Source organism: Malaclemys terrapin, chromosome 3, assembly GCF_027887155.1.
Source record: "Malaclemys terrapin pileata isolate rMalTer1 chromosome 3, rMalTer1.hap1, whole genome shotgun sequence".
NCBI classification, from domain to species: Eukaryota; Metazoa; Chordata; order Testudines; family Emydidae; genus Malaclemys; species Malaclemys terrapin.
This window is the reverse complement of record NC_071507.1, coordinates 10909710-10925980: the sequence shown is the minus strand read 5'-3', so window position 1 is coordinate 10925980 and position 16271 is coordinate 10909710. Positions and strand designations below refer to the sequence as shown.

General features: G+C 42.6%; 1 protein-coding gene across 1 annotated transcript in view; it reads left to right on the top strand.

Moving 5' to 3' along the window:
* The window catches only part of JAG1 (jagged canonical Notch ligand 1), a 37259-nt gene that overhangs the window by 18325 nt on the left and 2663 nt on the right, over positions 1-16271 (top strand). The window contains exons 4-25 of the mRNA XM_054022773.1: positions 752-1006; positions 2228-2288; positions 5975-6105; positions 6367-6486; positions 6947-7060; positions 7609-7722; positions 8576-8689; positions 9098-9144; positions 9629-9802; positions 10220-10370; positions 10677-10841; positions 11302-11415; positions 12175-12288; positions 12376-12489; positions 12624-12740; positions 13248-13275; positions 13424-13509; positions 14418-14531; positions 14725-14834; positions 14916-15149; positions 15461-15592; positions 16025-16175. Coding sequence (XP_053878748.1) covers positions 752-1006; positions 2228-2288; positions 5975-6105; positions 6367-6486; positions 6947-7060; positions 7609-7722; positions 8576-8689; positions 9098-9144; positions 9629-9802; positions 10220-10370; positions 10677-10841; positions 11302-11415; positions 12175-12288; positions 12376-12489; positions 12624-12740; positions 13248-13275; positions 13424-13509; positions 14418-14531; positions 14725-14834; positions 14916-15149; positions 15461-15592; positions 16025-16175 — 2760 coding nt within the window. The remainder of the gene's footprint in view (positions 1-751; positions 1007-2227; positions 2289-5974; positions 6106-6366; positions 6487-6946; positions 7061-7608; positions 7723-8575; positions 8690-9097; positions 9145-9628; positions 9803-10219; positions 10371-10676; positions 10842-11301; positions 11416-12174; positions 12289-12375; positions 12490-12623; positions 12741-13247; positions 13276-13423; positions 13510-14417; positions 14532-14724; positions 14835-14915; positions 15150-15460; positions 15593-16024; positions 16176-16271) is intronic.

Genomic DNA, 16271 nt, shown 5'->3' with positions numbered 1-16271 from the left:
TAAAAGCCAGAAAATTTTGCTGGAACTAAATGTCAAGTACAAAGTTTAAACTCTTTAAGGAGAGAAGGGGAAATCTATACTCCACATATAAAGCAATTTGAGTTATTTGTACAGATCTCTGTTAGGCGAGTGTCAGCTAACATCTAAAGAGCTAATTTTCACAATATTTCCTGGCCAAAACAGAGTGAGAATCACTTATGCCAAATGTCACTAGATTTCTCATGTAGAAAACTTTTTATACCTGGCTTCCAGAAGCCTGCAAGCCTTTTGCATGTGTCTGTCCAATTTGAAAGGTTCCCTTACTAGGCTATAATATTAGGGCTGGAGGTTTTCACAAATACTGTAACAGACAATACAATACTACTTGAACAAGCGGAGCAAAATGCACGATGCACCAAGCTTAGATTTCTGTCCCTGTCATAGGTAGGAGTAAATGCAATTCTGTTTTCCTCCTCGATTTGCTAATCTTATGGTTCTTATTGGGAGTCTTAAGTGAGAGCTATTCAAAAGGGGTGGTCAGCATTAGCCTATCTGTTCTCACTGTCGTCAGTCTGGCTTCTGTTCAGTACACAATACGTGCATGTCCGTTAATGGCATATAGGCTTTGGGGCAACTGTTTTCTTAATTTTGGAGACCCTATTAAAGCCAGCCTACAGCAGTCTCTTGAAATCCTGTTTGTGAGACTGACTGACTTCCATCCAGTTCAGATGACCAACAAAGCATTAACCTCCCCTTCACTTCTGACTTCTAGATCCTGATAGCATTATCGAAAAGGCATCGCACTCCGGTATGATCAATCCGAGCCGTCAGTGGCAGACTCTGAAACAAAACGCAGGCATTGCCCATTTTGAGTACCAGATCCGCGTGACTTGTGATGAGCATTACTATGGCTTTGGCTGCAACAAGTTTTGTCGACCGAGAGACGACTTCTTCGGCCACCATACCTGTGATCAGAATGGCAACAAGACTTGTCTGGAAGGCTGGATGGGGCCAGAATGCAGCAAAGGTTTGTAACTAGTTTTGAAGGATGTACTGATAACAGTCTTGGATAGTTCAGTGGACACGGCGCACTTAACCTCAAGGTTGCTATTCTGTTGCCTGCTAATGTCAGCCCGATTCCTAGAGGATAACCATCCACACCATCGTAACCCCTCACCGCTGCCTTTGTTGGTAGCCTTGGCAGAGAGGCCAAGGATTGATTGGGCAAGGACTGTTCTATCCAGTTCAGGGTTCAGGTAGACTGGCTGGACCGCATACTTATTGATGCTTTCTCTGTTTTTGCAGCTACCACGGCTGCCCATGTACCCATTATATAGATAATGGATTTTATTCTATGGGGCTTTCTATTTAATGGGCAGAATTTTCAAAAGTGCCTAATGACTTGTTTAAACGTTACCCAGCATCTCTTTTGAGCCCCATATCAATTCAAGAAGCATTGGAATATTAGCAGGTGTCCTCTTCAATTGAGTAACATTGATTACCCACATCAGAGCCTGGGGGTGAAATCTGGCCTGAATTGAAGCCGGTGGGGGTTTTGCCACTGACTTTTAACGAGACCAAGATTTCCCTCTTGGGGCAGAACGTCTTGTGTGCCGCGTCAGAGCGAGCAGGAAGACGAGACCTGCCGTGAAGCTGAATGCGGCGGAAGGGCTTTTTATTTGCCCAGCGTTCCAGGCTGTCTCCTACATGAGTGGACGTTGCAGAGCGTGTTCTCAATCCCTTAACAGTGTGAACTTTGGCAGGAGAAACGCAGAATGCTGAAGTGGAAGAATGGATTGTCAGCAAAACGTGTTTGATAAAATATAGGTGCAGTTTCAGTCTAGACCCACTGAAATGGTGTGTGCACACAGGTCTGGGAGAATACAGCTGGTTCTTACCAAACCAACTAGCACTGCATTTTTTTTGTAAGGTGAGGGAAGAGCTCCTCACCTGCAGATGCAGAAAGAGAAATTCTTGTAGAACAGCACAGGGTGCAAGTTTATTAGGCACAATGGCTTCTCTGGGGTTGACACAAGTTCTTAAAACAGCATCCTGTGGGATCCCTATTTAGTTAGCTGCCTGGATGGATTTGCTGTTGTAAGGCACACCCTACATCTTTCCAGTAGAGTTGATATAAGAGACCTGTTAAACCTTGGCTTTGGTAGGATTACAATGCTAGCTAGAGATTAAAACATTCCCACGAGCGGGAAATGGACAGCATACTTACTGATGCTTTTTCTCTTTGCAGCTATTTGCCGTCAGGGTTGTAGTCCCAAGCACGGTTCTTGCAAAACTCCAGGAGAATGCAGGTAAATAAACTGATTTTGCTAACAAATTTGTAACCACTCATGCTGTGAATGCTGGACAAGGGGAGAAGTCGAGCTGTCCAGCTATTTCAGGCAAGGGCATCTTGTTCATGTCCGTTGCACTGAATAAGCTATAAATGCATCTGAGACTTTAAGGGGGGAAAAAAAGCAAATGGCGGCAGCATTTATGAATTGAATGGGCTAAAAACAAATTATGGTGAATGCTTCCTAATGAGCAGTAACTAATTGCATCTGTATAAATTGGTGCAACTTGTCTTTTAAAATGGAGGGCTGATTATGGGCTTTTCTGCCAGCAGTTCTAAATACAGCGTTGCTTTTCTTCCTTACTTTCCCACCCCCACCCAGCTTTTCCCATCAATAGGCAAAAGTCAAGCATTCTTTAGAATGGGATTAGTAAAATCTCTTGGTTCTTTGGCTTTTCTGAGCCAGGCTCTGAGTGCTGAGAGGTTAATAGCGGGGATGGAATCTTGTCAGCAGACACTGATGAATGCAGAATTTTGTTGCTGTGCTTTGAAGTCGATTCCGGTCTGGGCAGGAGATAATGAAGAGCAGAGCTTAGACATAACTGAACAATTTAACAATTAAATTTTTGGAATGTCTTGAATTTATTTTTTTGTATTGGTATTTACAATAGGGGGAGGCTTATTCCCTGATCAATGCAGAGTATTGGATATTTCAACGTCGACGCTACTTAGAGACAAACTGTTTAGAAATTTTGTTTAACCACTGATGGTGCCCATCTAGCAAGGGAATAAGGCAGGGGTTCTCAAACTGGGGGTTGGGACCCCTCAGGAGGTGGTGAGGTTATTACCTGGGGGGTTGCAAGCTGTCAGCCCCCACCCCAGACCCTGCTTTGCATCCAGCATTTATAATGGTGAATATGTAAGGGGGTCACATTCAGAGGCTTGCTAGATGAAAGGGGTCACCAGTACAAAAGTTTGAGAATCACTGGAATAAGGAGCTGTAGTTTTATGTATGAAGTCATTGGGTCCAGTGACAGCATGTTACACACATCCTGCATGGCCATGGCTAAGAATGAAGATTGGCAAAATACAGAAGGTTAAAAGGAACAGAGCAGTTTTCATCCCTTCCTAAAGGACGGTTCAGAAAGCACAAGTAGGAAACAAAACAATGCTACCTGACACTGTGTATTGCCTTTCCCTTGTCTGTCTTTGGGGGGCGCTAGAGTGAGGCAAAAGAAATGACTCCAGCGGTTCTGATATTTAACAGCATTGGTGTCAGCTAGTCCAGCTCCAAAACACCAAGCCAAGAGTTTTAATTGAGGAGCCTGTTGGAGTAAATTTGATCAGAAGTATCCTTTAGAAGTGGGCCAACTGCTTGGGGCAGCCAGCTGCTGTACACCAAGGATTTGTGCTGCTGTCCTTGGGATAAGCAGGCCGTGCAAGGATTGCGGTCTCCTCACCAGGCATTGTTTCCAGATATTTTTTTTAAGGTCTTTCTCTTTCTAAGTCTCACCTCCTGCTCACTGCCCAGACATGCACTAGTGCTCTTATTTACTTAAGGTGCAACTTTCCCACACTTCATTTGCACAGTCTTAAAACAATGCTGTCCTTCTGGTGCTCTCAGATAACTTCTGCTTGCCAAGGGAGACTCATAGCTTTTCAAGTGAACACACAAATAAGATTTGATTTTTTTTTTTTTCCCCTCTGAAGTTTTGATGAGTCATATAGGCTGTATGTTGTAAATGCAACTAAATTTAAAAATAATGTCCCAGCACAGGCTTCTCTGGGGTCTGGTGTAACAGATGACTTGCAAACATACTTAAAATATCTTTTTTCCCCCTTTTGAGAGTCAATCTTTTCAACACAGAACTGCCAAGAAAACCAAACTTATTCATGAATCATTATACAAGCAAAGGCACTTCACATTTCTCATGAGAAACTGCTCCATGCCTGTTAAATGAGAATAACTTAATGGATATCTGTTCTGGAATTAATAGAAGATTCCCGTTGCTTTCTTTATTGGCTTTGGGCCTGTCCTTCAAAATGGAAGCTAGATCTCTAGCTTCTTTAAAAAGTTCATTACTGTAGCTTTTGTGTAACTAAAGCAAGAGTAAAGATTTTCAGTGATTTGCCTCCATTTCCTAGCAGGGAGTGAAAGAGTCTGGAAAGGATGCAAATGTTTATAAAACTAATGTGCTCTCTTGCAAATACTTGGATATAAAGTTGCATGCATGCAAGGAGTAGCATTGAATTCAATGGAGTTTTGCAGGTTCAGATCCGGAATTTGGTCTTTTTGCATCCTTCTCCCTTTCTGTAAATGGAAAGATTTGTTTTCTCCCATGAGGAGTTGGGGAAAGACTGTCTTTCTTCCCCCCCCCCCCCCCCCATTTTTGGTTTTCTTTTGCTCACAAAGAAACTTCTGCAAGTTAAACTAACACTTCTATTTTTCATTCACTTAAGAACATCAGGTGTTTCACATGGGTTTTGACAGGCTGCTGTTGAAATAGCTATGGAAAAAATTAATTAGGAGGATTTTTAGAAGGGGGAGTTAAACTTACCACTGGCTGTGGCTGATGAGGCATCACATGGAGCCCTCTAGCTTTTCCCATGAGATGGATTTACTGGTCAGAGAACAGCTCTTTTGAAAACTGAAAGCCTACCTGATTGCTGCACAAGGTTTATTTTCATAATTTAGTGATGGCTTAGTGAATGATGGCTGCTGATCACTTACCGCCAGGCCCCATTAATGAAATACATTACTTTACTTTACTTAGACCCTTGACTTCACACTTAAACCCCTCAATTTCCAATATATTTTAATTCTTATGGAAAAAATATAACTGTTTAAAATCTGAAGTGCACCCACATTAAAGAAAATGTCTGACTTTCGCACAGGAAAGATTTCTTCTTGCTACCCTTTTTAAAATCAAACGAATCTCTGTAGCTTGGTGAAGATTACTAATAATTATTAAATCCATTCTCTGGACAATAGATAAAACTAGTTTAGACCTGGATGCAGAGTGATTAGATATTCTTTTTTCCCAAAGGGTAAACACTAGCTCTGAAGTACATTGAAAAGGAGGAGGTGTTTTTTTGGCCAAACACCAAATTATGGGAGCCTTTTAAAAAATCCCATTATCATGCATGTTACGTAACTTTATATAAAGGCTTCTAGCACAGATAAAAGGTAACTTCCTCTAAGGCTGAGATGACTTGCTTAGTGCTTTATGACTTGCCTTGCAATGGGCTCTGAGTTGGTGTTTATGGCTTGGTTTGTTTGTCTTCCTGCACACACAGTTTAGCTCGAATGCCTGGAACCTTGCATTCATGAGGCTCTCCAGATAACCATTGTTTCCTCTGACTTTTTTTAATGTATAATCCATTCTGTCAAAGTCCAGAGATTGATTTGTTGCGCACACCCACCCTCTTTGCCTCGTTTGTATGAGCCTCAGAATAGAGTATTATTGTGATGAATGGCCCCCATGCTGCTTCTCCCAGAACAGTTATTCTTTTGTGAGCAGGCCGGCTTTAGAGACCTTGGCAAAACGGCTAAAATGTTTGTTTACAAGAAACCATGAAACAAACCTTGAATGGCTTCCTTCCCCCCACCTCCCCCAGTCTATCTTAAAACCTTGGAGTTCTGCAGTCCCTTGTAGTCTTTGGAAGTAATTCCAAGTTTTGTTTCCCTGTTCTGTTTTTATTAAGGTGTCAGTACGGATGGCAAGGCCAGTACTGTGATAAGTGCATTCCGCACCCAGGATGTGTCCATGGCACTTGCACTGAACCATGGCAATGCCTCTGTGAAACCAACTGGGGTGGTCAGCTCTGCGATAAAGGTATGCTAATCTTGTAGATAGCCAAGTGTAAAACTTGAATTTTAATGCTGTTGGATTTAGTGTCGAGAGACAGCATCCAGAAACGTGGTGGGGGTTTTTGTCCTTTGTGTTTCTGCCACGCATCGGTTGTTAGCGTACACACTTTGCTTTCCTGTGTCCTGGCCCGCTTTTGTGCGTCGATACGTTCTATAAAGTATCTAGAGTAACAGCACAAACCCCTCGTTGTTCAAGCCTTGTATTCTGGTGCTCATCTTCTTACAGATCTTAACTACTGTGGGACTCACCCGCCTTGTTTGAATGGTGGTACCTGCAGCAACACCGGGCCTGACAAATATCAGTGTTCCTGTCCCGAGGGCTACTCAGGACAGAACTGTGAAATCGGTAAGTGCTTTGGCACAGCTGCAAATGGCAATCGACCGTTTACCCTTCCCTTTGCATTTAGGGGCGATTTTGCACACCTTGTCTGGGAAGTTTAATACTGTTATTAACGTTGGCAAAGGATATCTGATGCGCTCACAGTTGTTCCATGCTGAATGACTGATCTCCTTAATCAGACTCAGTCTAACTTTTGAGGACTTCTGTAGCTCTCTTGGTAGGAGAGCGAAATTGGCTCTCACCCAAGCAGATATAAGTCACGGTATGTTGATCAGGTCAGCTTAGCATGAAAGATGATTTCCTACCCGCTTGATACAGTGTAAAACCAAAGGGTGCTAATAAGAATAAGATAGAGTGGTGTCTTGTGTGGTGGTCCAGGCGTGGAAATCTGCAGAGGGAGTGGTAGTGGTTATTGGTAATATCCTTGGGCTGTCCCCAAACTGATGTGGTTGTATGTTTGGTGCAGCGGAACACGCCTGCCTTTCTGATCCTTGTCACAATGGAGGAAGCTGCTTAGAAACCTCTACCGGATTTGAGTGTGTGTGCACGCCTGGCTGGGCTGGACCAACGTGCACTCTTAGTAAGTCATTCTTTAGGCATTAAAAAACGTATTGTAGTAAGAGGCTGTTTCTTCCTAAATATTACAAAACTTACTTATAACCACTGCATTTGTCCAGGAAGCAAACCTGTGCTTCCATGAAGCTTGCTAATACCTCTTGCAATTTTTGCATTGGTTTATTTCTTCTGATGTTGTACTGCTATTAGTGGGGCTATTAATAAATTCAGGAAAATAATGGGAACAAACGGTCTTAAACTCCATGCTTGAGACAACTAATTACTGTTTTAACAGCTTGCCAAAACTTTGCCTCTAGAGCCTACAATAAATTCAATAGAGCAGGCCTGGCTTTCATTTACATTCTGCCCCTTCATGCCGCCCTGAGGTAAATTAAAAGGATCTTCATCTAAACGAGAATAAGGCCAGAAAGCTCAGGGAAAGCATACTCTCCTCCTTATGGACAAATCATAGTGGTGGCTGCTGCAGACGAGTTCTATCAATGGGGTGCCATTGCTTTGGTATCTTGTAACAAAGCTAAGTTACTCCCTCCCATTCCTGCCCTTCATTTGCAGATATTGATGATTGTTCTCCGAATCCCTGTGGTCATGGAGGCACCTGCCAGGATCTCGTTGATGGCTTCAAGTGTATTTGCCCACCTCAGTGGACTGGGAAAACGTGCCAGCTAGGTAAATATTGACTTGCTCTATTTCACGCTTTTCTACAAAACTGCTACTGGAGAAACTGCACAACTAACAGCTCTGATCCTGCAAACACTTAGGCACGTGTTTGACTATAAGTCTGAGTCCATCCGTTGATGTCAGCGGGCTTACTCAGATGCTTAAAGTTCAACCTGTGTAGAGATGTTTGCAGAATTGGGGCTAGGCCACACTCCACTCAGAATGGCTTCCTTGGTTCATTTTACTATCGACGCACCCTGGTTATTGCAGAAAACAGCCAATTATCACAACTAAGCTAACAAAGCCGTATGTAGGTATTTAAACTGCAGCTGAACCAGGGTTTGTTTTTGGGAGTTTCTGCCCCCACCTCCTTCCCCTCCCTTTGGCTTTGTGGGAAAGTTGCTGTATCTCTTCAGCCATGTCAACTCCTCCAGACCAAGGAGTTCACAGCTGGGTTCCAAAATGTGGGTGATCTCATGAAGAATGAGCTGTCTGCATTCTTTATGCAACATAGTAATCCCAGTGACCAAGCTGCAGTGCTCCTCCAAAATGCTTGATTGAGTCTGTTGTTTTTTGTTTTTTTGTTAAGTTTTTCTTAATGAGTGGCTGGGTAACTATCAACTAATTAGTGTAGCCGGCATGCTGTAATTAGAGAGAAATCAAAAGGTACTTCAGAGTCTAATGTTTGATTGCCTTTTATTCCACTTTGTCTCCCTGGTCCACTCTGTACATTAGAAGCTCTTTTTAACTTTGAATGAATTGCTGATTATTGCTATGAAAACAAGAGGTAGATTCCTCCCCTCCACCCCCCACATGCACTGTACCCGCAGCTCAACATTTTGCTGTTCCAATTGTCTTTCAGATGCGAATGAATGTGAAGGCAAACCTTGTGTCAATGCCAACTCCTGCAGGAACCTGATTGGCAGCTACTATTGTGACTGCATTGCTGGCTGGTCTGGCCAGAATTGTGATATAAGTAAGCATCTGTGGACATTCTGTGTCCAGTTTCTTGATCTGTTGAAAGTTACTATACAGTCCACTGAATTGAGCCTGGCTTTAAACTTGAAGCAAGCAGCCCCTATAGCCAGTGATCTTTTCAGAAAGGGAGTAGCTTGTCTGGAATGAAAATACACAATTTTATCAAACTCATTAGTCTTTTAACGTGGCTGTGTTCTGATAAGGTGACTAAAACAATGGTGTGAAGTTTCACTAACTGTACTGGAAGAATTGCTGAAGATTCCCACCCATTATAATAACCTTATCACAAGGAAGGCATGCAGGAAATTTGACAAAAGGTTTATGTAGCCAGAGTTTTCGAGTTGCTTGAACTTGTGTCTAGAGTAAATGTGAGTTGCCTTCTAAATGTGTCCCAATTTTATTGCAGATATTAATGACTGTCTTGGACAATGTCAGAATGGAGGATCCTGCCGGGTGAGTTGGTCATATTTAAGCTGGTTATTAAATGTTGAAACCAAAGCAGTTGAGTCTGAATACCAAAGATGTAGGAAAAGTACACGGGGCAAATACACAACAGATGTAAATCAGCGTGTCTCCATAGAAGTCACTGGAGCTAGGTCATGTTACTCTAGTTGATGATTTGGCTCCTGTGCGGGTGGGGATGTGTGCACGCTCCATTTAGGGGAGCAGGGCAGGGGGACTATAGAACTGTAATAAATGACACATCTTTATCACCAGTGACAGTCTTTGCAATAAACAGACACAGTATTGTTACACATGCACAATAAATGTCTCCTTTTTAAATTTTGGCTTAATGTGTCGTCCTGAGAAACATGCTCTTGCCATGTTTAATTTGCACTAAGGTGTGGTGGTTTTTTGTGATAGTGTTGACATATTAAGGGGTGATATAGCTTGGGCCTTTTTCAAAATAATTTTAAACCTGAATATTCTTTCGCAGGACTTGGTTAATGGTTATCGATGTATCTGTCCGCCTGGCTACGCAGGAGATCACTGTGAGAAAGACATCAATGAATGTGCAAGCAACCCTTGCTTGAATGGGGGTCACTGTCAGGATGAAATCAATGGATTCCAGTGTCTGTGTCCTGCTGGTTTCTCAGGAAACTTCTGTCAGGTGAGCCTGGCTGAAATGCAAGCCCCAGATAACGGGAGTTCCTACCAGCCCTTTCTAGGTCTGCACACACTGAATACCTTGTATCCAGTGAACCATATTGTAGTTGTATAGCTGTCTGCCAAGGAAGTGCTTGTGGAAAAATTCATGGCTGCTGAAGATTTTTAGTTAAACAGATTGCAAGTGTTCGCATGTCAAGTTTTGTTGCATGCTCACTGTTAACCTTCAGTGGCTGTTAAGTATCAGAGTGCTGTCTGTTGAAATCACTGCATGTATAACTGTGCATTATGTACAGTTAATAGCAGGAGCAGATAAAAAGGTCAGATTCCACAGTGTCTGCTGCCTGTAGCTCTGACAAGAGTAATAATAAAACCTTTGTTTCACTCACTGTCTCCCCACCCCCTTTCCCGCCATTTACAGTTGGACATAGATTATTGTGAGCCCAACCCTTGCCAGAACGGTGCCCAGTGCTTCAATCTGAACACAGATTACTTCTGTAACTGTCCTGAAGATTACGAGGGAAAGAACTGCTCCCACCTGAAAGATCACTGTCGCACTACTCCTTGTGAAGGTACGTGTTACGTGTGTGTGTACTCAAAAAACATTTTCATCTCTTCTCCCAAAATAAGGCTCAGCAGGCCAAATTCAGCCTTGGAATAAATGTTTGTAGCTCTACTGAACTCAATGAAGCTGTTTCTTGTACACCAGAGCTGAATTTGGCACTGTGTCAATGCTTGGATGAAAGATACATTCTACTGTGAAGTTCAGTTAGGCTCTGGAAGTAAAACATGGGTAGTAACTTGGAGATGAGAAGCCAGCCTGCTTGGTAACTTGATAGATGTGACTTGATCACTTCCTGTTCTCTGTTCTTCTGCAGTAATTGACAGCTGTACAGTGGCTGTGGCTTCTAACAGCACGCCCGAAGGAGTTCGTTATATTTCTTCAAATGTCTGCGGTCCCCATGGGAAATGCAAGAGCCAAGCAGGTGGAAAATTCACCTGTGAATGCAACAAAGGCTTCACCGGGACCTACTGCCATGAAAGTAAGAACTAAAAAGATGCTTTTGTTCTCTGATCCTGAATCTGCCTGTTGCAAATGACTCCATACCAGTCTGAGAGACCACTAAAGGGTTTGCTCTACCACAGCAAACCCTGGAACTTTGCATATTGCTCTTGGGTGAGGCAGACTGGAATTTCCTAGGCCTATGGGGAAGTCTGTTACAACAAACCCTCTAACCTTGAAATGTAGGCTTACGAGGTCTGAGGTGTTTAATAGCAGATTTCACCTTAGAGTTTATGGGGTACCTTTAAAAGCTCTGTTAAAGTGTATATTACTGGGGGAACTAGTGCTGGCTGTTTCAGCTATTTCTTGTAATCTTTATCAGCAAATGGTGTTTCTAGAAAGTGTGTGTGGGGGGGTGGGGGGTGTTCTTTTGGCAAAGCTTAATTATACATAGTCTCCAATAATTGTACTTAGCTAGAGTTTCTTCAATCTGTTCACAGATATCAATGACTGTGAAAGCAATCCATGTAAAAATGGTGGCACTTGCATTGACGGCATCAACTCCTACAAATGTATTTGTAGTGATGGATGGGAAGGAATTTATTGTGAAACAAGTAAGTTAAACCCTCGACTCCCACTGAAGACTAGAGATCCTGAAGCAGCATAGGGGAGGAGAGACTCTGAATGTACGGTCTTTATAATGTGCAGGGACCACCTATAGTCTTGAGGCATGATTCAAAGCCCCCTGAAGTCAGTGGGAATCTTTTCATTGAGTTTTGGGCTTTGGATTGGGGCTGTTAATGCTTGGGGAGTTTTAGAGCTTCATTACACACTTGTTAGGTAGCCAAGTACAATTGGGGATGAGGATCGGGTAGAACTGAGTCACAAAGGGCTTGCCCCCTAGCAGAGTGAGAACAGAAGTTGGCTCTCATGCTCTAACCCTCTAGACAGTCTCCAGCAGAAAGCATTCATGTACATAAACCTACTTGCTAGAGTAGCAAAACTGTGTTCGTTATCTGCATGTGGCGCTTGCGTTTTGCATGTCTTGGCAGCAGATTGGGGGGGAAGAGGCGGTGAAGAACTGCTAGCCTTTGACAGCCAAACAGTGTAATTAGGCCTCTTTGCTTTCAGTAGCACTGGTGGCTTTTATGGCGGGGGACTAGAGAGAGGGTTACTGACATGAAACAAAATGAGCTGGGGGGGACACAGTACAGAGCAAGCGTAAGTCAGTGATGGGGATTATCTGCTTGCAGATCTTAATGCAGACAAAGATTTGGGGCCAAATCCAGGGCTAGAACATGCTGCTGTGAGGTATGAAGTATCTCCGAAGATGCTATGCACTTCTTGCTCATTTTCTCTTTCAATACTTCCAGATATTAATGACTGCAGTAAAAACCCTTGCCACAATGGGGGGACGTGCCGAGATTTGGTCAATGACTTCTTCTGTGAATGTAAAAACGGCTGGAAAGGAAAAACTTGCCACTCCCGTAAGTCTTAGCATCTAACGAGTCTTCATCCACTTGCTGTCCTGCCTTGCGAGAGTACTGGAACTAAGGCTGGTTTGGTCTTCCTAGGTGATAGCCAGTGCGATGAGGCTACATGCAATAATGGAGGAACGTGCTATGATGAGGGAGACACTTTCAAGTGCATGTGTCCCGTGGGATGGGAAGGAGCCACTTGTAATATAGGTAAGTGTGCTTTGTAACCTCCAGGGAGCAGATGGAACTCTTAGTGTGGGGCTCAGTGCTCCCTCCGTCCCTCCCTCCCTCTGCACTTAAGTTGATGGCTTTTAAATCCTTATCAACTCTCGTTTCTGTTGCAGCGAGAAACAGCAGCTGCTTGCCAAATCCCTGTCATAATGGTGGTACCTGTGTCGTCAGTGGGGATTCTTTTACTTGTGTCTGCAAAGAGGGCTGGGAAGGACCTACTTGCACTCAGAGTAAGTCTCTCTGCTTGAGCTCTTCCAAAGTGTTGCCTGATGAGAACATTCGCTCATCCTGTCGCCCTCTGAGATTTGAGATGGAAACCAGAAGGGAGAACTGTTTGATGTAGGCTTTAGCATCACCTGAATCTTTGTTTTTAATGACATTCTATGATAGAGCCTTGACCTGGGCATGAGAAAGTTGCACATGAGCTAAGTGGAGACAGATGTTGGCTTGTTTCCTCCTGCATTCTTTTTCTACCAGCAGCCCGGTCTGCTTCCACTCATTTCTTCCTGTTAGATTCTTTACAAGGATTTCTTCCTGTGTACATGTGTTCACCAGCATAGCTAACAAATTTTGTGGTGGGAGCCTGGAATCAATTTAGCAGAGAATTTCAGCATATTTTTGTAAAAGTTAAACTAACTACATGTAGCTCAAGAACTGGAAATTCAGCACATCTTCACTGACGGCAACACTATTAGCCGATGACTGTTATATTCATGTCTGTCATTTTCTCTTTGCAGATACAAATGATTGCAGTCCTCACCCTTGGTAAGTTTTATGAGCTGTCTTTCACGTCATCTTTTTGTGTTAAACTGTTGATTTTGATTTTATTACTCCTAGTAACTTGAATATTGGTGAACTGAGATCTCCTGTCTGACTTTTTGTTGTTGTTGTTGTTGTTGTTGTTGTTTTTTAGTTACAACAGTGGAACTTGTGTTGATGGGGACAACTGGTACCGCTGTGAATGTGCTCCAGGCTTTGCTGGTCCAGACTGCAGGATAAGTAAGTGTTAGTCAGATCAGCAAGAAATATATTAATGCTTATTTAAAATGTGCTGCACAATCAAGTTTTAACTCTGCTCAGCTCTGCAAATCAGTCCAGCTGCAACACTTGTCCCTATCTGGCATTTATGATTAGAGCCCTGCAAATCCACAGATATCTATGGACCATTTTTGCGGCTTGGATGCTGATACAAAATTTGTATCTGTGCAGGGTTCTATGATCTCTAGTTGGTGAGTGGTGGTAGAATTCCCTTGAAAACCATTTGGGTTAAGTATATGTCTAATGCTTCCAAGGATGTCTTGGTTCAGCAGAGGGGTTAGATTGTCCTTCAGCACGATCTTCCCAGTTAGAATGTGTTTATGCTGCAGAGTTTTCTGTTTGAGGAGGAAGCATGCTAATTAAAACACTTGTCAATTAATAATCCACTTACAGACCCTGAGGTGGTATATGTACTTACCTGTAATTATTAAATTACAGGGAAGAAGACACTGACATATTTTAATAACATAGCCATGAAAATAGAATTATTCACAGTAGTAATAAAACTGGAAGGGGTTTAAAGTGGTCATCAGCCAAAGTATTTAGTATGTGGGCTAACCTGCACTGTGTCAGAGGAAAAAGTGAGCAGGTTTGTTTATGTAACAAAGAATGTGTCCTTGCCCTTAAAGAGCTTAAAGTAGCCATGCAGGGCCAGGTGCTGATCTTTGTTAGAATAGTGTAAATCTAGTGTAATGCCAGTGACTTTAGAGGAGTTACTCCAGAACTGAACTGGGGTAATGGACATCAGAATCCAGCTCCCTGGGAACTGTGGAAAAACAAAGACTTTCACTATAGCTGACTGTCTTTCTCTCACACCTATATATGTATAATAGGGTGTATAAATATATATAACTTCCCCTCCCCCACAGATATCAACGAATGCCAGTCGTCACCCTGTGCCTTTGGAGCTACGTGCGTGGATGAAATTAATGGGTACCGTTGCATTTGCCCACCTGGTCGCAGTGGCCCAAGATGCCAAGAAGGTATTCCAGGCAGCATGTGACTGGCAACAGTATCAGATCCAGCTGACTTGCATATTAGCAATTTTTATAGGAGTAGCATGTTTAAGAGTGTGAAAGTTCATAAATACTAGTTGGGCACAGGGATTAGAAAATCCAATGGGACAAGGTCTTGGGTTTTTAAAAATGCTTAACAGTATTTGATCTCTGTTCTCAGTTACAGGAAGGCCTTGTATTAACAATGGGCGAGTGATGTCTGATGGAGCTAAATGGGATGATGATTGCAATACCTGTCAGTGTTGGAATGGAAAGGTCGCATGCTCTAAGGTACGTTTTTACAGTATCTGGGTTGCATTGTTTTCAGCTATAGAGCAAACAGCTGTGCTATAAAAATTCATTCTCTTCTAGGTTTGGTGTGGTCCTAGACCTTGCCTGATACATGTCAAAGGTCATGAGTGCCCAGCTGGCCACACCTGTGTCCCTATTAAGGATGACCACTGCTTTACACATCCCTGTTCTGGAGTGGGTGTATGCTGGCCTTCAAATCAACAACCGATAAAGACCAAATGCAATTCGGACTCTTACTATCAGGACAATTGTGCCAACATCACTTTTACCTTCAACAAAGAGCTGATGGTCTCAGTAAGTAACTTAGAAATATAAACGTTGTTCAAACTACTGAAAGCAAGCTGCCATGTGGTACTGCACAAAACAAATGATTTGATTTTGTGCAAGTCAGATGTTGTGGAGAGCTTCTAACTTTTCAGTGGAAATCTGCAGTATAGATACCGACCCTTGCCTGTCCCCAACACACAGATTTTCAGCTCTGCCATATCTAGGTATCTTTTTGCTAATTCTGGCTTTCTGGTACGGTGCTTCTTTGGAAGATGTGTTACTTAAAGCCCCTCCGGTCCAAATTCTCACTGGTATTTTTGTTTTTTTTGTATTTTCAGGGTCTTACCACTGAGCACATTTGCAGTGACTTGAGGAATCTGAATATTTTGAAGAATGTTTCTGTTGAATATTCTATCTACATTACCTGTGAGCCTTCACACTTAGCACACAATGAAATCCATGTTGCTATTGTAAGTATACTTCTGATACCCTGTCTCTTTTTTAACAGGTTGTCGATATATGTAACACATGGATTTAATGAAAACCATAATTCTAGGCTTTATCAGTACTTCCCATGGCTTCAAGTGCAATTTCTTCTGAGATTGGTAGGGGTATCATAGCTTTAGATGTAACATAATGTGCTTGAAAGTTAACATCTGATAGCAATCCTGATAGTTTAAGGTAGCAAAACAGTTACAATTAGAAGTCATCCTAGTCACTTTTTCATGTCTTCTGAAAAAGACAAGGGCTTATACTTCCTGATTGATCTCTGCCCCTAGATGAACTTTGTTTTGAGAGTTTTCCAGAAAAGATTCAACTGATTGCAAAGGCTTGCTCGCGGTGGTTGGTTATGCATGTTACCATTCTGGTATCCAATACTAACTATACTCCTTCTGTCTTAGTCTGCTGAAGATATAGGAAAGGATGAAAACCCCGTCAAAGAAATCACAGATAAAATTATTGACCTGGTTAGTAAGCGTGACGGAAACAACACACTAATTGCTGCCGTTGCAGAAGTCAGGGTACAGCGGCGACCAATTAAAAATAAAACAGGTAAGTTTTAAACTGAGACTCCAAACTTCATCTCTTGTAAAGAGGCAGCTTCCAGCTTCATCTTACAGCACAACTTGCACTGGATTTAGTGGGCCA